The sequence below is a fragment of the Calidris pugnax genome, unplaced genomic scaffold (genome assembly GCF_001431845.1).
Source record: "Calidris pugnax isolate Ruff unplaced genomic scaffold, ASM143184v1 scaffold273, whole genome shotgun sequence".
In the NCBI taxonomy this organism is placed as follows: domain Eukaryota; kingdom Metazoa; phylum Chordata; class Aves; order Charadriiformes; family Scolopacidae; genus Calidris; species Calidris pugnax.
Window position 1 is genome coordinate 2,853,747 of NW_015094508.1, and position 27,004 is coordinate 2,880,750.

At 38.7% G+C, this 27,004-nt stretch overlaps 1 protein-coding gene across 1 annotated transcript; it reads right to left on the reverse strand.

Moving 5' to 3' along the window:
- Window positions 1-564: 564 nt before the first annotated feature.
- PUM3 (pumilio RNA binding family member 3) lies at window positions 565-26,639 on the reverse strand. The gene is made up of 18 exons (XM_014965131.1): window positions 26,578-26,639; window positions 26,134-26,234; window positions 24,125-24,307; window positions 22,432-22,567; window positions 21,616-21,691; window positions 20,722-20,815; window positions 20,438-20,504; window positions 19,728-19,902; window positions 17,863-17,966; window positions 17,269-17,347; window positions 15,434-15,532; window positions 14,268-14,321; window positions 11,099-11,179; window positions 9,479-9,621; window positions 8,465-8,687; window positions 7,283-7,370; window positions 5,265-5,355; window positions 565-814 (listed from the first exon to the last, which is right to left on the reverse strand). Exons 2-18 carry the CDS (start codon window positions 26,222-26,224, stop codon window positions 685-687), a joined length of 1,914 nt encoding a protein of 637 aa, XP_014820617.1. The 5' UTR covers window positions 26,225-26,234; window positions 26,578-26,639; the 3' UTR covers window positions 565-684.
- Window positions 26,640-27,004: the final 365 nt, after the last annotated feature.

Below are 27,004 nucleotides of genomic sequence, written 5' to 3' on the forward strand. Positions count from 1 at the left end.
TCTCTGTTTGTAAAACAGGTGCAAACAAGATACTTGGGGGGCAAAAAAAAATACTGGGACTTCTCATTTTAAAAATGTATTGATTTATAGGCATTCCTGATAAAACATGTTTTGTGGGAAAAGGTAGTAAGGGAATATGAGAACTGGCTCAGTATGTTGCACTGGCCTTCTTTGAAAAAAGTTAGACACTATTTTCAGTCTATTCTTGTTAGTTCCTGAAAGATGAGAGCCCTCAACACTCCTTCACAGGGTAAGAATGGGACTTGAGTTGTTTTTCCGCTTTGTTTTTTTGAGGAAAGGAAGAGGGAAGGGGATTAAGAACAAATGTATTTACCCAGTACATAAGAATATCTCCAGAACAGATGCTTCTGTTTCTATGGTAACTATGACAACATACACACAAATTTTAACAAGACTCAAATCATTTTTGTGCAAGTTATCAGGAAAGATTTAACTTCTTGATTACACGTTCAGAAGCTTCTACTATCTCTTAAATCTTCTTGATATTTCAGTCTCTAAGAACAACCATGTACTGCACACAACAGAAGGAGTACAACAGAAGAGTTGTTTTAGAAATTATTTAATTTACAAACTATATGCTGCTGCTTAAAACAACCACGGTATAAAATCTTACCAACTCTCTTGGTTGCATTGATGTAAATTGTCTTTTTAGCTTCATTTACACTAGGAAGTCAATTTCTCCAGTAATGCTTCTATTCCTTTTACATTTTTATTCAGCTTTAACTTTGGGACAAGCTTTTTCAGTCCTTTTTTGACTGTATTTGCCACTTTTTGATCGGTGCTCCGGAGAAGGCTACAAGAAACAGGAAAAAAAAAACAAGGACTTAAGAGGTCAGCAAGTAGGTCATAGGAAAAGCAGCTGTCCATGTAAGGAAAGAATAACTATTTAGGAAGAATATATGCTGTCCTTTTCACCTCCCATTAGAAACAGACATAAAACTTTCCAGACAGCATGAAACACCAAGCAAGAACACCACCAACAGATGATAAATCAGACCTGAAGGAACTGCAGATCCCTATTCAAAGCAGGTTCAAACACCGGGTCAGACCAGACTGCTCAGGGCTTCTTCACCCAGTCCAGGCTTGAAATCCCAGAATGCAGGAGACAGACCAACCTCCCTAGGCCCTGTCCCTACTGCTGGGCTGTCCTCATGGGCCAAAGGCTTCTCCTTACCTCCAGACTGAACCTCTCATGTTTCAGCTGGTGCTGCTGCCTCTCGGCCTCCCACTGCACAGGCACTGCTGTGAGCAGCTCAGTGCTCCTCCATCCTCTCTGGTGCCAGCAGTGATGTTGAGTGCCTCTAAAGCCACCCCCTCTCCCAGCTGAACCAGCCCCAGTCCCACAGCACGGGATCCAGCCCATGGCTATGCAGGTGACCCTCCATTGAACTCGCTCCAGTTGTCAATACCTTTCTTGTAATGGGGGTCCTAAAACTGGATGCAGTTAAGTACCTCTAATGCACGTGAAGTACTTTCACTACTGTGCTTCTATGCTTCGTTTACCATGGATTACAGAGACTTACTAGCTCTGTTATTTTTTAGATATTACTTTTGGAAAACCGAACAGCTTTCCCAGATAACTTTTCTTCCCCAGAAACAAGGCAATTAATTCATCATAAGCTGTAAAATACTACCAGGAAGAAAAAGCTTCTGCACTGTCCAGATCAACCTAGGCAGTGATTGTTCTCCTCCCCATCCTTTGGGTAATAGTGAAATGTTCTTGCATTATAACACAAAAGCACTAGGCGTAATGGCACACCTAATTTGCTACTCCAAACGGATGAGTGAAGACTGCCTAAAAAACTTCATGTCTTCTACAAGCCAATCTATGCAATTCAGAAGAGAATTACAAGCGGCACTGGCATAAGAAACTAAGACTAGAAACAAATTTTAACACCCATGTACTGGTACCAAGCAGGCTGCATGATGCTGTATGTCATCTATAAGTCTTGAGTTGTTCCAAACGGCTTCCAAATTTGCAGCTTCCTAAAAGGTTGTTTCTTGTTTACTTTTAAAACAACAATTAGACATAGCAAGCTGAACTGAGTAAGACAGAAGAAGGAATTAATGTAGCTTATGGTGAGATTTAAATTTGTCTCCTTAGGACTCCAAATCCCATGCAAGATGGCAAATGGATGCATTAAAACATGGGATGCCCATCTGTCTGACAACACCACTATTTTCACCTACTTTCTTCTGAGATTTCTATGATTATGACCAACATACTTCTAGCAGCAATTTCTGTTACACTTTCAGCTAAGACATCGCTGTTTAATCAAGAAGCCTTCTTTAAAACAGAATTAACAAAGGTGAGGGATGACACTTTTTCAGCTTTTCTGTGAGTCGTGTACCCCTGAAAACAGCAAAAAAGTCAAGAGTACTAACAAAGGATGTGCTGAACACATTGGTATTTAACATGGAGAGATTCACATGGTTCACCACCAGGGACAAGAAGCCCCTCTGGGCTGCATTTTATTTATTTCTAAAAGCGAATTTCATCTGCCAACTGCTATGCATGTAAAACTGCTTTCAAATTCTCAGTATTCACAGGTACTTTGAGACCCTATGTTCTTACTACAGAGTATCTACATGTCTGATAATACAGCCAAAAGACCAACATAGGTTTGAACTGTGGTAGTTTTTTTAAATTATTACTTTGAAAGTTCTTCTAAGATCTGGTAAGCAGTCACCTATGTATTTTGTTGATATAAAATAAAACTTTACAGGTTACAGAAATGACATATGGCAGTCATAAGTCATTTGGTGAAGTATGTTTTTATCCATTTTCTACCCTGATGTAACACATCTTTGACAGTTTAAAAAAAAATAAAAAATACCATGGATGAGTCAGATGCAGAAACATAAATAGAACAGCATCGATGACATTCAAGTACTTAAAACGCTTTATTTACACTAAGCTGGCTTCTAATGTCTGCAAAGAGCCCTGTCATTACCTTAGGACTCTTCACAATTGTACTAGGTCATAGCAAGGCCGCAGTCTTTTTATAAAAATCAAATTAAAAGCAAGTAGGGTAATGAAAGCAGAGGGTGCAGAGGATACCAGATAACTAAAAAATCCAGCATTAAACTAAAAAACTGCTCATAACTGGCAAACAAGGTTAAATTACTAGAAAGCAAAAAAATCTTCAAATGGACTGACTGGGTAATTCTGAGTTTCAGATCTGCCATGTAAGTGACGCATGGCTTCCAAAAGCCAACAATAATATAAAATCAATCATAAATTCAGTGAGAACTGGTAGCATCTGAAAAATACCTCTGTCTGAGGGATCTGAGCTCCTTTAAGACAAAAGAAGTATATGAATATTTTTTTCAAGTTATTTTATGTAAAAAATATTGCAATTATTATCTATACCAGACTAAATTAAATTTATCATTACTGTATGATTTAGGTAACCTTTCGACTTCAATGCACGCAGTTAAACAAAGATGAGATTAATTACTATGTGCTACTGAGGTAAGCAGGTGTCACATGAAATGGAACAAAAGCAGCTGGTTATATTCTGTGTGTTCTCAGCTGCCTAAACAAAAGGGCGTCATGACTAAAGAGTCATCAAGAGAAGTTCAAACTACTAAGGATTCAGATTTAATTAAACTTTAAAAAAACCCTAAAAACAAAATTACGGCAAACAAACACATACTCCTCTCCATACTTTTATCTCTCTTTCCTGTTGATGAGTTTCAGTATTGATGAAAAACATTCAACTGAATCTGGGAGACAAGACTGACATTCCTCAAAGAGTGCTCCAGTGCTTGTTTTTACTAACAAGCAATTACTAGTTTCCTGTTTTTCCTGTAAGTCTTCAAAACCTACTACGGAGCTGCTGTCACAGTGATAGCCAAACCATTATGAAAGTCTTTTACATGGAAAAAAGTCCACGCTGATTTATTTTGCAACTTAATCTGGACACTCCAAATAGCATAGTACATAAACCAGCAACACCACATGTTAAATGAATCTCAGGCTTGAGTTATGGAAAAAAGTCCAAGCATTAATATACTGTCAATGAACAAGCCTTTGTAACAAATCTCTACTGAACATCTGTGCACAGGATCAGATAACTTAAAGGCACTAGAAGCATTTATTGAATTCTGAAGGCTTGTTATGAGAAGCAAAGAAAGTGCTATCATTTTAGCAGCAGAACAATCTTAACAGCCAGTTCCATATGACTATTATGATGTTGCACAAACAGTTTTTTGTAATGGATTGCAATTTTTCTTCTACTACCCATTCTTCTCACTAGTGCTCTGAATGACAATGACTAAACAAAGTTAGAATTAAACTCAGATTAGAACTCTTATTAGCAAAAACAGCTTTTGATTCACTTTGCAAAAGAGCAAGAATGTCACTCTAAATGTCATAAAAAGCAGAGATGGAATGCAAACAGCAAGGAGTAACCTTAGAAGATGGAGAAGCAGGGCGGAAAGAAGGGAGAAGAGGCTTTTACTTTTCAGAATCATGTTGTTTAAATTATTTGCTTATTTTGGCTCCATGCAAGTCTTTATGAGGAGCCAGGAGTGCAATGCTGACGCAGCAATTCCAGAACACAGACCACACACTGCGGGCTGAATATAAAAACTTGGGTTCCTGTCACCTGACACTGACAGGTAGTTACAAAGTAGTCTGATTCCTGTGGGGTCTTTTTGTTCTCACTAGTTGCACAGTTCACGGCTTCAAAGTTGCGAGCCAGTTGGCTCATCATAAGCCTTTGCATGGTCTCTTATTTAGTATGGTCTATTGCAAATACTTTTCTATTTTAGTATGAGACATCCTTAAGCTCCATAATTAAGGCAGCAACAAAAAGCAGTAAGCTACAAAAAAACCCCAATATCTGGGTTCTTGTGTGCCGCCACCAGTCACAGGTATTTCAGAGTTAATTATTTTAATGTAGTTATTTGTGGAGATCTCTTTTGAGAATTTTGTGCTTGTAAAACAAGACATGGTCGACACAATGTCAAATATAAATTTGATTTTTAATCTTAAGATTTTCCAGCATTGAGCTACTTTCTAGCACTGCAAAAGCCTAAGCTCGAGAAACAACCTATGAAAACACTGGTTTGAATTTTTCCAGTACCCTCTTCCATCGCAGACTTACCAGTGGCATGAAAGACAGTACATACTAAGCAGAAAATGGCATTTTGCTGATAGAAATTTCGACTGATGTTTTCTTAGCTGTTCAATAAATTACTGAACCTAATGAGAAATAGCCATGTGCCTTACATACCAACAAAGAATAATGGCACCTCGATTTACTTCTGCCCAGGTCTTCAGATTCTCAATACCAACTCGTTCCACCAATGTTCTTCCAAAGCAAACTGTAAAATGCAGGAAAGGGGTAGGGAGAAGAAAAACATTCAACAGTATCTTTATACAAAAAAGCCTGTTAAAAGTTTTCTGCAGTTGAGATTTAATCAAATAGTTGTTAGCCACCAAATATTCACAAAGTTTTGCTCTCACAAAATAATTGACTATTCTATGCAATGAATACCTTTACAGATGTCTGACTGCTTCCACATATTGCTTAAAATTAGTTAGGCAACAGCAGCACTGTGTGACCGTTTACTAGTATAAAGCAGGCAAACTTGCTGCTCCTTTTTTAAAAGGGCGTCAAAATCTGTTCATGTCTTAAAGAAGGCATCCATTTCAAAGAAAGAACTTGGTAAGAACCAACACAAGATAATTACATGAATGTACTAAAACATACACACTTCTGCTGAAAAGTGTTTTAAACATCTGACTACAACTGAAGAAACAGAATTTGCACGGACGAAGTTACTTACAACTTCAGAGCTAATCCCTTAATTGGTGCATGAAAACCACGAGGAGTCTTTCAGCTGTACTGATGCTACAGGGCTCTAGTTCTTCATTACCTTTGAAAGCTTAAGGTGACTTGCAGAGTGATTACACCATGGCATATGCAAAAGAAAGAACCTAGGCTAAATTTGTCCCAGCTAAATTTGAAGAACTGAACTTCAGGAAAACTGCTCTTACAACTTCCACGTTCAGCAAATTTACCAGTAAGCAACCCAGAATCTAATCCCAAAAACCCTAATCCAAACAAACTCCAACCTCCGAACTCCAAAGCTATTTTTCACTGTCAGTTTAGATCAGAATTCCATCTGAATAACAGGTCAGTTTTTACTCAACTTGTTCCCTATGTGATAATAATGTAGTTGTTTTTTAATGTAAATTCCATTAACTCAGAGCAACAATTCTGAATGGTGCACTCTTCAGAGGAAAACAAAGAAACCAAAGAGAACAGCTTGTGTTCATAATGTGATTTGCACAACATCAGCAGAAATTAATCCAGATAACTATCACCATCTCAGGCTAGCGTCTCAAAGACACTCATATAAAACTTCCCCATTGCACATTTTTAATCATTCCCTTGAGAAATGGCAAAACAGCCTCCTTTCAGAAACATTTAATAAAGCCAAACTAACTCTTATTTGTCAAGGAAACAGTGGATATCCGAATGTATTAAGAAGAAAATAAATTAAAAAAAAAACAACTGCAACTTCAACAAGGTCTGGTATTTCTACAAAGAAAAAGGCCTCCTACAGACAGATAAATTCCCTCCAGATTATACTATGCCACCCCCAGCTCCTTTCATTTTTTGAGGTTTTTGTATGAGAAAAAGTAATCTCTATTAGGATATGGTGATTCACACAACAAGATTTTACAGTTATGTAATAAAATAAGTTGAAAAGCTAAATTAAGATGAGAACATCTGTGCCCAATCTCTGCCTTCTGGGATATAAAATAGCAAAATGTCCTATTTTTGTGCATGAATTATTGTAATAACAGTTATAAAGCATTAACCCAGCAGCACTAATGAACACAGTAAAGATCAGAGTTTGGCTTACAAGCACTAATGAAACAAGTCTTTCTGTTAGAAAGACTTTACCTTTTCATTTATTATCCTTTAAATTGCTATGTAATTCAGCAAAGCTATCAAGACATTTTAAGCACAGAAATGAACCCCGTCCCACATATACAGTAAACCCCTGAGAAACAAAACAGATCAGCTCTTGTTTTGCAGAAAAAGCGTATCTTTGGCATTCTGTTCATACAACAACTCACAGCAACAAAAAAGATAGAAACAATAATCTAAGATGATATGTTAAATTTTCTGTATATCAGTATATTCAAAGAAACAAATGCAGCAATCTTATTTTAGGTCGGAGAACCAATTACTCTGAAGTCATAATTTGATCAAATAAAGCTGAATTTCCAACATACCTTCTTTTCCACTCTCTCTCATTTTTTCATCTTGCTCTATTAACCATTTCAAAACTAGATGGCCTGCTGGATGCTCTGCAATGTGAAGCTTTAAGGGGAAAAAACAAAACAAAACAAAATTATTTAATGATGACGTTTCAAAATGCAGTTACGTTTCTGCCCATAAATATTCCTTCTTGAGTTATCCTTTCTGCCCTTGGACACCACATCACACTGATCCATTTAGTCACCACCTATGCAAATATCAACAAGTTTAGATAAGTATTTAGATACCTGCATCAAACCGACCAGTTTATTTTTTGCCACCTTCGCACCATCTGACTTTCAGTAATATAAACCATACCAATCAATATTTCATCCATCCGTCCCCAAGGCCTTCATGCTTACTAAGCAGAATATCTTGGTCTGGCTGCCTCTACAAGAACTTCCAGACTTCCTACATTTTTCACAGACTTGAAAATTCACTACAGTATGGTTCACAGAAAACTTGAGTACTTCTCATAAAATTCTATAAAATACCCATCCTAAAGAAAGGGAAAGGCAGACCAAATTCAGCACAACCACAGAAATCTGGAAGGCATCTATCTTAAATATAGTGTACACAACATTTTGCATTTTCTAGTCTACAGGCACATCTGACTGAGCTTAACTCAAAAAACAGGGGAGGGGCACACTTTGAAGAGAAGGTCATAATGTAAAGACAAACAGCTATTACTGTAAAAACAAACAGCTGTTATCTAAGAGCTTTTTCCCTGCATGGAGATATGCATACCTGAAAGCTAAAAGACCCTATTATTCTCAGTATAAACAGTAACATGAACTATAAAAATTTACTAACTGCTTGAGTGCATAGCGATAACATTCTAAGAGAGTCTGCAACATGACTGTCAACTACCCCCCAGCAAAGTCTTCAAAGCAGTTCTGAAGATTCGAGATCAAGAAGTACCTTCCCATACAACTCAAACAAAATGCTGAATCAAGCCTTCATTACTCCAAATGCAACAATAATAAACAATGAAAGGAAAATGTCAGGACACACGAGAACAGGTCTAATGTATGAGTGCTATCGAGGCAGTACGTTAATGTCTGACGTAAAGGGAAAACTGAGCAGACTTCAATTTAGTAATACAAAATAAGTAAATGCTTTGCAAGGTCTCAGCACCTTGTCCTCTGCTACATTACCTGCCCATCACGGCCGCCTGGAACCAGCTCTTCTGCTGCTAAATTAGCAATTGCATCTAGCGCAGGCTGGATGTCACCAAGAGCTGTTCTTAAGATGTCAGCAACCAAGACAAAGGTAGCTTTGTCTACAACTACTTCTTGGGTGTGTTCTTGCAAATATTCTAGCAAAGGTGAGGAAATGGCTTCCAGGAGTTCACGGCGGCGAAGCTCGGTATTCTTCTTACTGATGAAAGAGACAGCACGTTACTGTAGAAGACTTGCTCTATATGCACATCAACAAGAAATTCAGAACAGACAACTGTAACTTACTGATGCAGCTATAACTTATTGGAAGATCAAAATAATGCATTATTCTTCGTTCTGTTTCACATACAATTAAACTCACGTTGCACACACATTTTAAGAACACACCGAGTGAGGAAGTGTATAGTGCTTAAAGCTGACTGCCAGCAAACATCAGTTTCTTAACAATGATTTAGCCTCTGTTTATTTTGTATTCATTCTGTTATCTCAATTACTGAGATGTGTTTCTTAAACAGTTCGCTAATCATCTAAAACTGCTCCTTCTTCAAAAGCTTGTAAGCATCAATGTCAGTACCAGAGACTGAATTCAAACTAACAATTTCCATTTTTATTGCTAGATTCTGAGACATACTTTTATGCAATTCAAAACACCAGTAATGCAATTTAAAAATTTTCTGCTACGCCAAATTTGATATACGAGTTTAAACAAAGAACACATCACAATTCTTGCCACTTACAAAGGGGATTAACTGTTGATCACCAATCATAACACATGACCATTAATTGCTGGTCACCAATCCTTACACACGACCATTAACCCAAAGATGCAATAATAAGGACTACAGATGAACATATGTAATAATACTTATATATGATTTATATATATTTACATTACTTTGATTTAATTTCAGCTTTTCTTCATAATATATTATCTATCATGACAGAAAGTTGCATGAACTCAGGGGAAAACAACCTTCCTATCTGAGTTACCTATAGGCATTTCCATCTCCCTGTTGCAGAAGTGTGATGATTTCTGGAACAAAATGTGCAGGGTCTCTTGGACTTAGCAAGTACAACAAGACCTTCTTTCCATATTTGTTGTTTATTATATTGGGCAAAGAAGCATTTATTTCCTGTAAAAGAAACAAACAACAACAAAACATTAATGAAATAATAGTTTTAAGCCATCAGTAATTACTGATTACCTTTCAAATGCAAATTTTAGGAAAGGAAAACTACATACTATGAATAAAATTTATATCTGCTGGTGAAATTAAATAAAAAAAAACCCTGTAATCAGAATAAAAGTTGGGAGAAGTAAAAGAAATTAAAAAAAGAGTTTAAAATGCTTTCATCAGATGTGTCAGTGACACTGATTAGAAAATACTACAAGAGGACAGGATTTTTTCTCACTGATACATTCAAGTACAAAGGACAACACATATCCTTGCATTTGTACGGCGTGTGACATACTATCTCAGTAGAAGTCATAACCTTAGCAGAGCAGACATACAAAGGATGACCTACCACATCACCTAAGAGTAATCAATGACACCATGCTAACTTTCAGGGGAGTGCATGTAAATTCCTGAACAGCAACGACAGTCCATGAGAAGTCTCTTTTATCAGTGTGAAAACATAAAATTCCTGGTAATTTACATATTAAAACATCTTAGAAGTGACAAAATTCACATGTAAAAATAACCTTAAGTATAACCACTTCATGAAACCCCATTAAATAATTTTTGGAAGCAAAGTGGGGAAATGGGACATTCCACGTAGACTAGATCATAGTATCCTTACTGTTCATTCTGCAATTTCATGCAGGTGAAGCAAAACAGCTAGAGTCCTCCCATGCTTCAGACTTTTATCTTCATCCATTTTGGAAGCAATATAAAGGTATTACATGAATTTTATCCAGAATATTAGCTGTCATTTAACTACCAACATAGTAAATGTCAAGTTTTGAGAATTAATGCAAATTAATGGTTTCAGCATCCAAACAAAAGTCTCCAAGTATTTCTTCCTGTTTGAAGTCACAGTATACTATAGTCAGGCGTGTTGCTACGTTCCTGAAAGTTTACTTTAGTTAATCTTGAAGTATCACTTTCCAAGATGCTACTTCTGCAAAAGAAAATAGCTGAATGTGCTAAAGAACCTTTTTTACAATAATAAATTTGCACAATAAAGACATTGTTGAAGTTTGCTTGTGAAACAGATAAGGTGACATCCTCATTCTGAAGTTTTTCACCAATTTAATCGCTTGAAATACCAGCAGAGCTCAAACATCTTTGACAAAGAACTTGACGTTAAAGAGATTCCAGTCATCCACTAGCCAGAATGAACATGTACAAAAAGGGCAATTTGCAGCAAGCACTGAATCTAGCTTAAAAATTAATTCAAATAAATATCTAAAGAGAACATAGAAAAGTGCAGAGGTCTTCTATGAAAAAAAAAAACAATCATGATACACAAATATAATGAAACAGAAAAGGTGGAAAGGAATTAAATGGTCTGAAAAAAGGGGATGGATTCCTACTCTCATCATCCTCTACACTGACAAACACACTACCAGCAGTACACTATTATAGGAAAAATTCGATTACTTACAGATATAATTAACTGTTTCACAAGTTTAGTGTCATCAATGCAATCAAATGCTGCAAGCAAGACCAGATGAGAAAATTCACCCTGCAAAGACGAGACATCAGACACCACATGCAGTCAATATACTGACTTAGAATCAACATTTCTGAGTTTGTCTCAAACATGACACAGTATGAACCACAGCAAATTCTGTCTACTGTCATAGAATGAGATAAGCCAAACATTTAGGCTCCTTCTGAAAGCAGATTGTTAAGAGAAGCATGTTGTTAAGAACAAAGGTAGATTAAGTTGATCTGCCATTGTAAATTGATACACTGCTTTATCACATCCAAGCTATTAAGCTAATCCTATTGTTCAATTATTATGTGAAACCATAGGATTTGCTTTGCAGGAACATTACATGCAGACTTTATTTCTACGGTTGATTTGCTTAAAACTGAGATAAATCACATACTATTATTTTTGGAGATCATGTCTCCGCCATGAGCCATACAGTCTCTACTGCATTGTTGGAAAGCAAGTCTCTAGCATACTCAAAAGCGCACAATCCAATTCACTTGTATGTCCATAAGACTCTACATCAAACTGAATCCAGACCTTCAGTGCTCCAGTGTTGTTTTAGCTATTATGTACCCACTGTCTCATATTTCTATATAACATATATATTAAACTATTTTTTAAATATTTTTAACAACTCTTTTATTGTGGTACTAGAAAATTATGGCAAAAAACACTTCTTAGACCAGTGACACTGAAAGTGGGATGCACAAGACTATCCACTGTGGTGCAGGAAGAAACTATTTTTTGTACCATTGGCAGACGTTATCGCTGGGCCACTCTCTATCATCTTTGAGAAGTTGTGGAGAACAGGAGAGGTGCCTGAGGACTGGAGGAAGGCCAACATCACTCCAGTCTTCAAAAAGGGCAAGGAGGAGGACCCTGGGAACTACAGACCAGTTAGTCTCACTTCTGTCCCTGGGAAGGTAATGGAGAGACTCATTCTAGATGTCATCTCCAAACAAGTTGAAGAGTGGGGGGTTATTGGAAGTGGGCAACACGGGTTTACCAAGGGTAAATCATGTATGACCAATCTGATAGCCTTCTATGATGCCATAACCGGTTGGTTGGATGAGGGGAGGGCAGCAGATGTCATCTACCTTGACTTCAGCAAGGCTTTTGACACTGTCTCCCATAACATCCTCATTGGGAAACTGAGGTAGTATGGGCTGGATGAGGGGACAGTGAGGTGGATTGAGAACTGGCTGTGCGACAGGACTCAAAGGGTAATGATTAATGGAGCAGGTTCAAGTTGGAAGCCTGTAACCAGTGGAGTCCCCCAGGGGTCAATACTTGGACCCGTGCTGTTTAATATATTCATCAGTGACCTGGACGAGGGGACAGAGTGTATCCTCAGCAAGTTTGCTGATGATACCAAACTGGGAGGAGTGGCTGACACCCCGGAGGGCTGTGCTGCCATCCAGCGAGACTTGGACAGGCTGGAGGGCTGGGCAAAGAAGAACCTCATGAGGTTCAACAGGGAAAAGTGTAGGGTCCTGCACCTGGGGAAGAAGAATGTCAGGCACCAATACAGGTTAGGGGTGGACCCGCTAGAGGCAACTACTGAAGAGAAAGATCTAGGGGTCCTGGTGGACAGTAAAATGGCAATGAGTAAACAGTGTGCTCTTGCGGCCAGGAAGGCCAATGGTATCTTGGGTTGTATAGGGAAGAGTGTAGCCAGCAGGTCAAGGGAAGTCATTCTCCCCCTCTACTCTGCACTGGTGAGGCCACAACTGGAATACTGCGTCCAGTTCTGGGCTCCCCAGTTCAAGAGGGACAGGGAACTACTAGAAAGAGTCCAGTGAAGGGCAACAAAGATGATTCAAGGATTGGAGCATCTCCCTTATGAGGAGAGACTGAGAGAGCTGGGACTCTTTAGTCTGGAGAAGAGAAGGCTGAGGGGAGACCTTATCAACGCCTACAAGTATCTCAAGGGAGGGTTGAAGGAGGAGGGAGCCAGACTCTTTTCAGTGGTTCCCAGTGAGAGGACGAGGGGCAACAGGCACAAGTTGGAGCATAAGAGGTTCCACTCAAATATGAGGAGAAACTTTTTCACGGTGAGGGTGACAGAGCCCTGGAACAGGCTGCCCAGGGAGGGTGTGGAGTCCCCTTCCTTGGAGATTTTCAAAACCCGCCTGGATGCAGTCCTGAGTAACATGCTCTAGCTCTAGGCAATCCTGCTTCAGCAGGGGAGTTGGACTAGATGATCTCTATGGTCCCTTCCAACTCTAGAAAATTCAGTGAAATTCAGTGAAATAAATGTACATTAAAGATGTACATAAATTTATCTCATCCCTTTAAAAATTCTATTTCTGTGTGGTTTATAATGTATACAACAGTAGATGCACATAATTTATACATAAATAGACATATAATGGGGATGCATGCTCACGATCACGCGATGAAAAAAGTTCAGAGACCACTGATTGAGACCATATCAACTACTAGTAAACAGAACAATACAGTAACCAGGAAAGGAAGAAGTTTAAAAGGCTTTTCTCCACAGTTGCAGTTTTGCCCAGCACTACACTATCCTGGTGCAACTGCTACTCTGCTGGTGCTGCAGTCTCCAAACATACAAGTTACTCAGAAAAAAATTAAGTACAGGTTTTTCCCACGGTATGCCATTTCAGCATTAACTCATTTTGAAGCTTCCTGACTTAAAAAGTTCTTGAGCATCTTATAAGAAATATGCACATTCAAATGGCCTTTTCAGTGACATCCCCAACACATCTTAATTTTTGTGCCTCTTCTGTATACGTGTTATTTTACTCCCAACCAAGGAGAATTGACCAACAAGCCGAGCCATATGAAGATGCAATATAAAGTTGGGCTCAAAAAAAGAAAAGACATAGAAAAAAAAGTAGGACTTTTAATTAACTCAGCTATTTTAAAGGATAGTACTAGATGTAGTGCCCATAATGAAGCTTCTCAACATAACTCTAAATATTCCACAAAGTTCAATATATCTCATGTTATCTAGTAATCACCACAATCTTAAACCTAGTTTTATTAAGATCTCATAGTTGTTTCCAGTACCAAAGCACACTCAGATTAGCTTCTATCAAATCACTTGATTCAGAGACTATGAAATAAATGGTAAATGAACACTCACCGTTGCTATTTTTTCAATATATGTCTTCATAGTTTTCACGATGACTTTTCTGTCCTATCCAAAAGGAAACAAGAAACCCGAATGAGCCAATAATGCCAGTGATTCTGAATAACTAAATTGTTATTTACACCTTTAAAAGATAACCTCAATTTGCTTAGTAAAGTTTTACATGTGTACTATTAGTCAACACCCGGAAGCAGTGTGAAAACTTAAACCTGAACTGTGAAAGACTTGATCCCAAGGAGGTTTGTGATATATTTTCAAGTCCAGCACATGAACCAGAGATGCCAAAATAAACTTGAAAAAAAAAAAACCCCAAAACCACCAAAAAACAGATCACTACGTATGTTCACCTGTATCTTATTACTTACAAAAAACGAATGCACTTGAACTGGTCATTTGGAAAGAAATATTCAACAGGACCTGAAACTTTAAAGACGCAAGGACTCTAGCCTGTTGCAAAACGCCTCTACTAGCAAGATTTTTTTGGCGGAAAGTTTCAACAGTGTTTGTACTTTTGGCTCTTGAAATCATTGCTCAGTCTTCTTTAGATGCATTACTAGCCCTAGGTCCCAGCAAATTAATATTTTTTTCTAGGGTCTTTAACAAGCAGACTATTTTCTTAAGTTTTCTGGGTTTGTTTGTGGTTTTTTTTATAATAGGAGGCGTTACAGTATTTCCAAGCGATGGTGGTGTACATTACACCTAAAGTATTTTAGGATACTGTATCAGCAGAAGAAACTAAGCCACAGTTCCTATAACATTTTCTAAGTCTTGGCATTTCAAAGTCAACCATCACTCCACATTATGACTTCTTTACTGTCCTCTCCCTGCTGATAATTTCACCTGCACTAAGAAATCTACAGGATGAATGAATGGCCAATAATCTTAAAATTGATAATCTTCACAAGTCATTTCCAAGAACTCTGCTAAAAATAAAAGCAGGCGCTCCCACTATAAAAGTTCTAATGAAAGCATTTGATTCACAAAAAATTACTCCTTATATTTGCAAATTGGTGACGTGGGGTCACTTTTTAACCTTGTTCTCAAATACTTAACTGCATCAAAATGCATGCTGGCAGGAGGACCCATGTAAGAACTCATATTCACAGCCTGAGACTAGACTACTATTAAAGAGGACTGGGTGCACAGAAACCAAACGATACCTTGGGAGTACCATGCCATAAGCAGTGCATCGCTACTCGGGCTCCATCGTGAGTGTGTGCCAGGTAGATGACAGCCTCTCTGATAGCTTCTATCATTTCCTGGGGAACAAAACATGACAAAATAAGAAGGCGAAAGAAAAGGCCTGAGGAATCTCAAGGTGGGTGGGCAAAGGCATAAAAGGATTTTTTTTTGTACACCCACAACTCCACAGACAGCATCACTGGCTCTACAGAACCACTCTTATTGCCCTGACGTACGAAAAACGGCCTCAAAAAGACTTCAAAGGACCGTATATGACATAAGCTTTCTCCCTTCAAAACTATTCATACGTTCATCATATTCATCCTATGAAATTCGACCTGTTTTGAAGCTTGTCAGTTGTCCTATTACAGACAATTGAAAGAAGGGTGCTCCGAACTGAGACCACAATTAGCAGAGACAACCATTCATTTAGGAAGAAAATCTTTGAAGGTGATGCAATTTTTTACACATACAGGGTATAACCCAGAAAGCAAGAAGAAGAAAAAGATCATTTAAGCACTAGGTGATGTAATAAATCAGGCGTAAGATTCAGTCAGAAGTTGGCTTCAGAACCTCATTCCTTTCATATGAAGACTATCTGACAAATAACACCATCAGTCAAAAAAGAAAAACCAAACCAAACAAACCCCTCCCAGATTTCTAGATACTGTTTCTGTTATTATCAGATAAATTTCTTTGACATGAAGGTCCAACCTATCTCCCTTTCTATCCCTACCACCTTCTTGCTCCCTCGTCAAAGGTTCCAAGCATTTTACCATTTATTTAGAAACTGCTCTGTCACAATACGACTGGTGTCACTAGCTGTATGCACAGGCAGAAATGGATTTACAGAAGGGGTTTCCAAACCCCAAAGAGAATATCCATATGCTACTATGTCTGCACAAAAAGCCAAGCAAGGAGGAAGAGATATGCTTTTAGTCCCCCAATTCACACAACACTGTGAATCCAGATGCATTCTCTGACAAAGCACAGAACCATGCACAGGAACCTTTAATTAGGTAAGACCTGGACCCAGAACAGGGAACGAATAGTCCACCTTACTACCCTTAGCTTTGGGTTTGTTAATAGTACTGAAGAAGAGCTCAGGAGTCCAGTCCAGCAGAAGGTAAAAGACAGCAAGTCTGGAAGGCTCCACGTGGCCTGGAGTGAGGTGGTGCTGAACTGCAGATCCAGAGTGATGCTGATGGACAGAGCTTGAAGACAGGTGAAGCCAAGCAGGATACCATCTTATACAATATCACATCATGTAGATGGATTTAGGCCCAGTTTTTGCAAGAATGGCTGGGGTAATACTAAAACTGGAATTTAATACAGACATAGTGATACAAGCCAATGCTTGCTTCGGGAGAAGGCAGAAAAGTTTTGGCTGCTGTCAGACAGACCCAATCTGACTGTATTTTGGTCAAGATTTTTTTTGGACACAAAGGCTGGAAGTGCATAGGAAACTAAACTAAGCTAAAACTAGTGGAAGCAGCGTCCCTGGCTTTAATTACTCTCCAGCTATCGGGGCCATTCAGCATGGAGAGAGAAAACATCAAAATCGTTCCATTAGGTTGTCGATTGTTTGTTGTTTTTTTTTTTTTAATTCAAAAAACACAAACACTACTGCTTTAATGTGAAAGTTCACTGTGACTGTAAATGTCCATTCAACACTATTCCTCAACAATCTACCTAGAATTGCCAGATGTGTAAAACTATATACGTAAGATGTGTATTTTTGTCTAGTTACCTTACAACACTTTCAAGACAAGATTAAAAACATTCCACTGAAAAAAACCAAAAACATACTTACGGATCTTTGTTTTGGAAGAGCGTGAGTGAAAAAGTCCAAAAATACTTTATGTACAAGTGAGTGCTTTATCACGGCCTCTCTGTATTTGGGAAGAGGAAAATAAGCAAAATTGTCCCACAAGCAATGGTTTTAACATAAGCTAGCAATATTTCAATTCTAGTTTTAAAAAAAAAAAAATTTAGACAGTGTGGCAGAAAAAACATAGTCGTTCTGGATTAGATGTTTAGCGTTTACAGTATGTGGAAAATTTTACCAAAACTTACAAATTCTAAAACCTAGCAAAATATTTTTTCCTATATACCACTCGAGAAGCTTATTCAATAATGTGTTATGGAGATACACCAGACTGTGGTATTTCTACCAATTATTTGACTGGGACCACTTTAGTTTATAGCAGGGGACACTTCAGTTTATAGAAGTGGAGTTCAAAACTAAGATAAGATATTCACTAAGACACTTCAGACAAAACCGTAGTTACTACACAACACATCAAAGTTATAGCTTAAAAGAGTATCAGTATCACTGTCTGTTTGTATGACAGAAAAAAGGTTCATGATAGATTGTCACACCTTAAAAATCAATGTTTGTCCTTACTTTTGTGCCATTGGTGTAAGAATCTGTTTCATTTCATCCAAGATGGCCTCTCGCTTTTCAGGTTGAGCTTCTAACACTTTATCCAGCGTTGGGACAACTGGTGTCTGAAACAAATGCACAGAGGTTTCGTCATTCCAGTAAGTATTCAGAATTAATAGAAAATTATACTCTTTAATCCCTTTTCAATCAAAATTCATGAACAATATCACAAACAAAATGAATTTTCTGCAAAACTAACAGTTTTTACAAGTTTTAAAATAAAAAACTTGTCTACTTTGAGTATGTCAGAAACTGTATACATAAGTTTCTACAAACTGAATATTCATTACTAGTAAACAAAAGCTACTTTTGTGGTTTGAACTGCTTTTTGTCAAGTACGGTCAGCTCTTCATGAGACTGTCAGATATGAGGTAAAATACACAAAATTGGCATCGTATTAAGGGATTCCTGAGCTAAGAAGAAAACCTGCACTACAGTATGCATGTCAGGGGGAAACACAGCAACAAGTCAATGAACTGAGAAGTTAATCAAGGCCCAGGAAATTTCAGTTGAAGAACAGCAGAGAGGAGGAATATATACCATATACCTAAGATAAAGAAATACTTGCTGGTATCTCGTCTAAACAATTACACTGGTAGCTCTTGTAAAAGAATCTGTTATTAGAAGAGCAGTCTGACTAGATAGAAAATTAGAATAAATGTATTTCTAACCATCCTTGCTGGGTGGGGAAGTGGGTGGAGAGTTGGAGGCAGGAGGGAGAAAAGTGAACCACCAGACATTTCAAAACTCCAAGAAACTCCATGTCTTGTAAAGGATTACAACATAATGTCTTCTAAGCCCACATACTGTTGAGTCTCAGGTTGGCATCACAGTGTAAGACTACTTGAAGGATTCATGCCAAGAACGCCAGAACGATGGAAGCTAGCACTGCACTTGATTTCACGCGATGTTTTACACCCAGTACAAATTACAGCCCACAAACACAGCAAACATGCCTTTCTATTACAGTGCTGCAAAATGCTATACTAAAACTTATAATAACCCATAAAGAAAAAACAGCAATACAGTTCAGAAGTGAGCTGTTAATTTCTTATACAATTTTAACAGAAATCTTGGGTAAAGAAAGATGTGCTATATTTTACACCAGGGTGCAAAAGACACTCTAGTGTAGTTAATAATTGCGTAGAACAGTTTTGTACTTTGTAGAAAAACAAAACTTAAAACTATTTGTGCCTCAAATGGAAACCAACTTTCCAAATCACCAAGAAAGAAGGAGAAACAGAAGCCAAAAGAAGGGAGGTTGTACTTTTTAAAAAGGTTCCCACTGCCTGATGAGAATCTACATCTAAATGGTTTCAAGAGAGTTTGGACTCAGGTCCTATAGTGTCCATGGGAAAAGAAAACAAAGCCAAAAACTAAGCCTAAATGGCATACTGTAAACAGAAACAGGCACATCGTGCCCACACTCAGGTCTCATAAGGCCTAAGGTAGTTTTGACCCAAAAGCCACCTAGAGCATTAATGTGGAACAAAGCCTGTATCTTATCTCAGCTAGGATGACCACTTCATTCTAGACACTATGGTAACTGCAACCATATGATAGTAGACTGTTTGTGGTAAGCAGAGCAAGCTCATACATGAATATAATATATTTTACATAGTTCAAACTGAAAAATCAGAACAATTTAATCTAGCACAGAAACGTGCAAGTAATTGTAACATTTAAACATGCTAAACTAGACTAAGTTTGGACAGCTGACAGAAAGGAATTTAATCAAAAGAAATAGTAGGTAACATAGGCAAGGTATTATTAACACAATACCTTGGATGCTGAAACACCTTAGATAGAAAGTATTGAAACATCACCTTGTAAACCTGGAAAGTGTTCCCATATAGTTCTTCTGTCAGCATGTTCCTCTGCTCCAGAATGGCTTTGTCATTATATGCATATTCCACTACAGCAGATGCTTCAGCATGACGGAGCATTTTTTTCACATGGCCTTTGAAGCTTTTTATTATTTCTGCAACTTGTGGCTTTGTCCTGTTTCACAGGGGAAGACGGGTAGCAAGAGTTAAAACTTTAGGGATAAGATGACCTACCAATAGTTTTATTTTCGGAAGCACATTTAGGAGGTAAGTTTTAGCACAGAAACCAGGAAATCTGGATCAGCCTTACAGCATTTACATGGAAATACGGAAAGAAAGCAGGAACCTGGAGAAATCAATAGTGCCTTTTGAGGGAAAGAAAAGAATCCAGTGGATACATTCTACAGAATAAAGGATACTCTCCCAAAGCACTACACCGAGAAAATGTTAAAAAGCAATTTTTTTGGAGCATATATTTGAGGGGTTTTTTAGCATTTGTTTTCCTTGATGTGTACAGCTTTAGCTTCACTTTTTACAAAAGGAAAACTGCTGTTAGCAATACCAGACACTCTCCTATCTCGTCAGTATTACAAATATGTTTCCAGGGACATATTTTTTTACTCACGATTGATGCACTATAGATTAAGAGCTGTATTCATACTGGCAATGAAACAATGCAACACAGCTAAGTAAATGCACTTCATACTCACCCATACATAAGAAACTTCTTCACAATATTTCTGGAATATTTTGACTTGCTCAATTCTACTAGGCTATCTAGAAGAAGGGAAAAAATATTCAGCTGGTTTGATTTTTCACATCAAATCTACCAAAAAGTCATTATTTAAATAAAGTCTTAAGAGCTCACTAAGAAAGATGCATCATTTCAACAGAAAGTTAAAAATACTCAAGAGGAAAATAATATGGCTTGGTTTAATGTATCCTAATAACAATACAGAAGCATATAGGTAAAATGTAAATGGTAAGGAAGTACCTTTCAATTCTTCAAATGTCTCTTGCCTTTGCTTCTCACTACCATACTGAATAAAGCATTGGATCACTCGAGTTGAATCATGTGCAAATGCCAGCTACAGGACAAAGACATTTCATTATCCTAGGCTGTTCAAATAGCATTATGCATCAAATATATTTTAATGTACTTGCTCTCTGGTACAGTTTTTATATCACATGTAGCACGTAATGCCAACTATGAAAGTAGTTACCTGTTTTAACAAATTAAGCTTTAAGGTTTTTTACTGCTTTATAAGTACTCTATTGAACAAAATTATAGACAATGCTTGCAATTGTTGACAATTCAGGACATGCATCACAGTTTTAATACTGGAAGAGAACCAGGAAATGCTATCTTGTTTTCTCTTATGTTCTTTGTAATTTCAGAGTGAGTGTGACAACACAGTTCCACTTCGGCATGGAATACCATCACTTTAAAATCCAACACGTATTTCACTGCGATTTTATACATTTCAAGAACTAAGCATCAAGACTGTTCAGCATAGTTAAGTATCAGGACATTAACTTCTCTAAAACAAAGCTGTAAAGCAACAATTGTAATTAATAAAAACTCTGGGAATGGCTGTTTTTGAACTTCAGTTAACGCAGAATTTCACTGGACTGAAGCTGCTTAGCAAAACAGACAGCCTCATAATAGCCAACTGATAGACAAAGCATTCCAGGACTACTGTCCTGGAATTCAGGTGCCAAATGCAGTCTCTCAAGCGCATTTTAGTTCTTTTTTACTTACAGCTTAAATTCCCTGTAGGTTTTAGAAGAACAGGTTAGGACTATATTATTAAAAGTTCATTTATATTGCATCATTTTTTAAAGAAGCTTTTGTGAAATTGTGTGCTATGGCATTAGTTTTTCTTACACTTTTAATTTTTCCATGAAGAAGCTTCTGTAGTTCATTCATTAGCTTTTCTCGTGTCTCCTTAGTGCATTTCTTCCTACAAACAAAAAAAAGTAAAACAATCTGAACTGAGGAAGAAATTTTTTGTAGTATGTTTCACTTATATCTACAAATGAAGCAGCAAGACAGTACAAAATAAAATTAAGTTAGCTCCTGCTAATCCAAATTTACATTGTCATTCATTAAACCTCTATGTAGATGCAATTAAGCAGTTTCAGTTCCTAGAAACGAAACCGTATTTCCACACTTCAGATTTATTTTCTGAGTAACAGTACTATTAAAAGAAGCAAACTCAAATCTGCAGCGAGTTGTTTACAGATGTAAAGATCTGTAAGCATCTAACAGCCAAAGCACAGACACTTAGACCAAGTAAAATTAACTTCTCCTTCTGATGTGGGGCCCCAGTTCTAGAATCATACGTTTCTAGAAAGAGTATACAAACCTCCACAAAAAAACTCATGCAGTGATCCCACTGCAAGATCAGGCTGAATTAGTACATGCTCTGTGCTTCAGGATTCTAAAGGTAAGACAACTCCCTAAGCATTTACTCACAAATTTCAGCCTAAAACACAACTGAGCTCAATTCAGACATTTCTACCACCATGGATCACCACACGCTGCTTGAACCATCTAAAGAATTGCATGTAATGTTATTCACCCATGGAGTTTCACTGTGGAAATAGTTTTATCAAGTTAAAAGAGGAAAAACAGAGTCTTCTTGCAAGTTATGACTAAAAGCCAACTGAATGAAAGAAAAAAAAAAATCATCATTATTACCTTCTCACAGTTTCCCATATTTGCTTTGATTTTACAATTATGTCGTAATTACTTTTATCATTGTGTTGTCTAGTTTGCTTTAACTCCTTTCTTTTCTTTTTGAAGTCATCCCACTTCGGCTTCTTAGAATCTGATCCTGAAGACAAAAACAAATACATTTTATATATTTCTATATTTAAAGCAGCTTAACATGAATATTCTGTTGCTATGAAGTTTCCAGACACCTAGTGTATATTCCATGCGAAGCCATTCTACAAACATGCAGCAAGAGCAACAATAAAATACTCAACACCTCCTACTGTCCTTCCAACAACTAACATTTTTTTGCAGAACTTCAGATTCCCATATGTAAGATTCCACTTCCCATTCTACAGCGCTGTTTAATTGTCACAGCAGAGCTTTGCTCATAGCATAGGAAGGAACATGATGCTCTCATGTACCAGAAATGAAGTTAAAAAAGAAATCCATTTAAACAGTGATAAAACCATGGCTGAGGGGTAGGAACTAGACAATCCTTCCATTTGGAAGTCCCTTTCAACTCTAAACATTCATTCTATGATAAGGCATAAAATGTAAAAAGCAGTGCTAACACAGATGATGACTTGTTAGGACTTTTTTTTTTGTTTGGGTGGTTTTTGTTGTTGTTGGGTTTGGGGGTTTTTTTGGGCTTTTTTTTTTTCAAAAAGAAAAGGTAGTTAGGGCCACAGACAAAAATTATATAAAGGATAATCAACTTTGTTTCATTAATTTATGTGTTCCAAATGTTAAAGCTAGTACTTTTAGAACAAAGAATTAAACTTCCAAAACTGTCTAGGAGAAACTGTATTTTCCAAATTTGTCTGAAAACAGCCAGTTTCAAACTAGCCACTTAATCCTGTCATTAAAATACTCATAGCTTTATGATAGCAGATCAATTATTTAAATTTCCTACTGCATCTTCACTTTTGACTTCCAAGAAAATTTGTAACTGTTGATTCTCATAAATTTGGACTTGGGTGAAATAAATTTTTCCACACAAAGATTAAACATGAAGCAAACTTGGAGTCATTCAGCCAATCTGGAAAGGCGATAACAAGTTAGAGGGAAAGACGAAGACCTAGATGAACAATGTTCCCAAATCCTAGTTCCCATTGATATGCAGGTTTAAAAAGCTGCTCACCTCCCTCTTCACCATCCTGAAGCTTCCTCTTCTTCGCAAACTTTTCTGGTTGCTCAAAAAGAAAAGGTAGTTAGGGCCACAGACAAAAATTATATAAAGGATAATCAACTTTGTTTCATTAATTTATGTGTTCCAAATGTTAAAGCTAGTACTTTTAGAACAAAGAATTAAACTTCCAAAACTGTCTAGGAGAAACTGTATTTTCCAAATTTGTCTGAAAACAGCCAGTTTCAAACTAGCCACTTAATCCTGTCATTAAAATACTCATAGCTTTATGATAGCAGATCAATTATTTAAATTTCCTACTGCATCTTCACTTTTGACTTCCAAGAAAATTTGTAACTGTTGATTCTCATAAATTTGGACTTGGGTGAAATAAATTTTTCCACACAAAGATTAAACATGAAGCAAACTTGGAGTCATTCAGCCAATCTGGAAAGGCGATAACAAGTTAGAGGGAAAGACGAAGACCTAGATGAACAATGTTCCCAAATCCTAGTTCCCATTGATATGCAGGTTTAAAAAGCTGCTCACCTCCCTCTTCACCATCCTGAAGCTTCCTCTTCTTCGCAAACTTTTCTGGTTGCTGTTTATTCTTGAATTGTTTGACACTCCCTTTTCCAGGTCTTAACTGTCCTTTCACAAATTTCTTGGAAATGGATTTAGGCTTTCCCTCCTCATCTCCTTTGTTAAGAAGTTTCTTCGGTGGACCCGAATCTATTAACCAACAAAACAGAAATTAAAATGTTACCCTAGAGCTAATGTTGTTTCAAATAACAAATTATTACTGTAACAATAATTAAACTACTTTGTAATAACAACTATATATATAACAATAACTCTTACACACTTCTCAAAGCCAGTGTTTTTATTGCAGTTCCAGGGTGTCCCAGTTTTCCCTATGGAGCCTTAATTTTCTGGGCAATAGTGTAATGGCCCAGCTGTAAAAATGGTTACTCTAAATTAAGAATTTTACTACCAGTGACATCAAAGTCACTAGTCTCCAAATTATCTCTTCACAGTATGGTCTGAGCTGTTTTGACATCATAAGAAGACAGCAAACACTAACAGGTATTTTCTTAATCCTAACCCACAGCTCTTCACAGACTCGAGTTTCAACTCTCAAATAAACTTCTTAATGTGGGAAATAAAAGTCTAGAATCAAAAAGTTATCAACTTCAAATTTTTAATTAAAAGAGTATTTTAGGTCAATCAAATAGAGCTGAAGGGCTTGCTATGCAATCGATTTAACCTGGAAAAAGTGAAGCTGAAATGCTTTATTTGATCATACAGTTACTACAGTTTTGAATGCAAGATAGAATTACAGAATGATCGAGGTTCGAAGGGACATCTGGATGTCATCTGGTCCTCTGTTCCTGCTCACGCAGGAAGACCCAAAGCTGGTTGCCCAGGAACATGTTCGGGTGGCTTCTGACTATCTCCAAGGTTGGAGAGCCCAACATCTCCCTGGACAACCTGGGCCCCTGCTCAGTCACCCTCACAATAAAGAAGGCTTTCCTGATACTTACAGGGAACCTCCTGTGTTTCATTTTGTGCCCACCGCCTCTGTTCCTGGCACTGGCACCACTGAAAAGAGCCTGCCTCTGTCATGCATTTGTATATATTGACAAGATCCCCCCTGAGCCTTCTCTTCATCATGCTGAACTGTCCTAGCTCTCTCAGCCTTTTCTCATGGAGGAGATACTCCAGACCCTTTATCACACTCATGGCCCTTTTCTGGGACCTCTGTAGTACATCCGTGTCTCGCTTGTACTGAGGAGCCCAGACCTGGACAGAGCACCCTAGGTAGGGCCTCATCAGTGCTGAGAAAAGGGAAAGGATGACCTCCCTCAGCCTGTTGAGAGCATTCCTGCTAACACAGGTCAGCATTCAAACAGCCACCTTTGCCACAAGGGTACATTGCTGGCTTATGTTTCTCAGCTGTTTCTGACCTTTTCTGCAAAGCTGCTCTCCCCCAGCATGTACTAGTGCATGGAGTTGTTCTCTCCATCAGCTGCAGCACTTTGCACTTGTTGTTGAACTTCACGAGGTCCCTTGTCAGCCCATTTCTGCAGCCTGTCAAGGTCCCTCTGAAGGGCTGCACAGCCTCTGGTGTATCAACCACTCCTCCCAATTGTGTCAGCAAACTTGCCAAGGGCATGCTCTGCCACAACATGCAGATCATCAGTGAAACTGCTGAACACGACTACAGCCAGTATTGACTCCTGGGACACGCTACTTGTTACCAGCCTCCAAGTTTTTGCCACTGATCACCACTCTCTGGGCCCAGCCATTCAGCCAGTTTTCAGTCTATCTCACCATCTGCTCAGCCAGCCCGTTATTCATCAGCACCCTTCAAGGATCACATAGGAGACACTGTCCAAAGCCTGACTGTAGTCCATGTAGACAACATCCACTGGTCTTCACCTGTCTACAAAGCTTGCAATTTCACGGCATAAACTTACCAAGATAAAAAATGAACTCTTATGCACAACCATAATCTCTCAGCCAGAATTCCTATTAAGGAGCCTTTGCTCTATTACCTTTTTTAAATTTCCTTTTCCCATGTTGCACTTTCCCACGAGGTGCTTTTCCACTCTTCCCAGCAAACTTCTTCTTACCCTTGGCTTCCATTGCGGCAACACTGCAAAGGGAGGAAGACACAGCATTACCGGAACACCGTGAGGAAAAGAGAGCCTGTACTTCCCTGAACATAGGTTAACGGGCTTGGCGGAGTCAAACCCTTCTCAGCGGCGGTCGCCCATCCCCAGGTGGACCACAACAGATCGTCCACAGGCCGGCCGGCACGGAGGCTCAGCTAGGCAAGCCTGCGGATCAGCGGGCCTGGGAGGCCGCGGCCCCGGCCCCGCTCCCCAGGGATCCCCACACCCGGCAAAGCGACAGCGCCCGAGAGGCCGCATGCGGGCGCGAAGGGCCGGGAGGTGGGGGTGCTCCGTGAAAACCCCCCCGCCACCGCCACTACTCACCGCCGGCCCTGCCACTCGCCTCACACGTGCCGCCCTCGCCCGCGCTTTGCGGCCCCTTCCGGCGGGCGCGGCTTCCCATTGGTCGGCCGCGCCACTCCTGCGCGACAGTGCCGAAGCAGCCTGCCGTAAAGCGCCACACGGAAGGGGACGCGCTTTCCTTCAGCATCCCCGTTCCGGTGGCCGCCGTCCGAGTCGCCTCCGTGCACCCCTCGGGATCCTCCGCAGCAGCTCCCGTTTGTGTAGGCGTACGCCGGGCGGGCCGCTATGAAGAAAACCGCCGTTTTGTTCCCCCTGCTCCTGTCTTTGCCATCCCCCCGCCCCTGCCTGGGCCGGCCGCAGAGCTAGGCCAGCGGGCCTGCCGCCATCTTCTGGAGCGCGGCCTGCCCCGCGCCCGGCCTAAACAGGAGCCTGGTTAAAAAACAAGGTA

What these genes read in the sequence shown, in the direction of transcription:
- PUM3 (XM_014965131.1), bottom strand. Translation starts at nt 26,224, where the DNA reads ATGGAAGCCAAGGGTAAGAAGAAGTTTGCTGGGAAGAGTGGAAAAGCA. An exon ending in CTTACACCAATGGCACAAAA is followed by an intron (nt 17,348 to 17,862) that starts GTAAGGACAAAC and finishes TCCCAAATACAG; the next exon opens with AGAGGCCGTGATAAAGCACT. An exon ending in GGAGATGGAAATGCCTATAG is followed by an intron (nt 8,688 to 9,478) that starts GTAACTCAGATA and finishes CTCTTTCATCAG; the next exon opens with TAAGAAGAATACCGAGCTTC.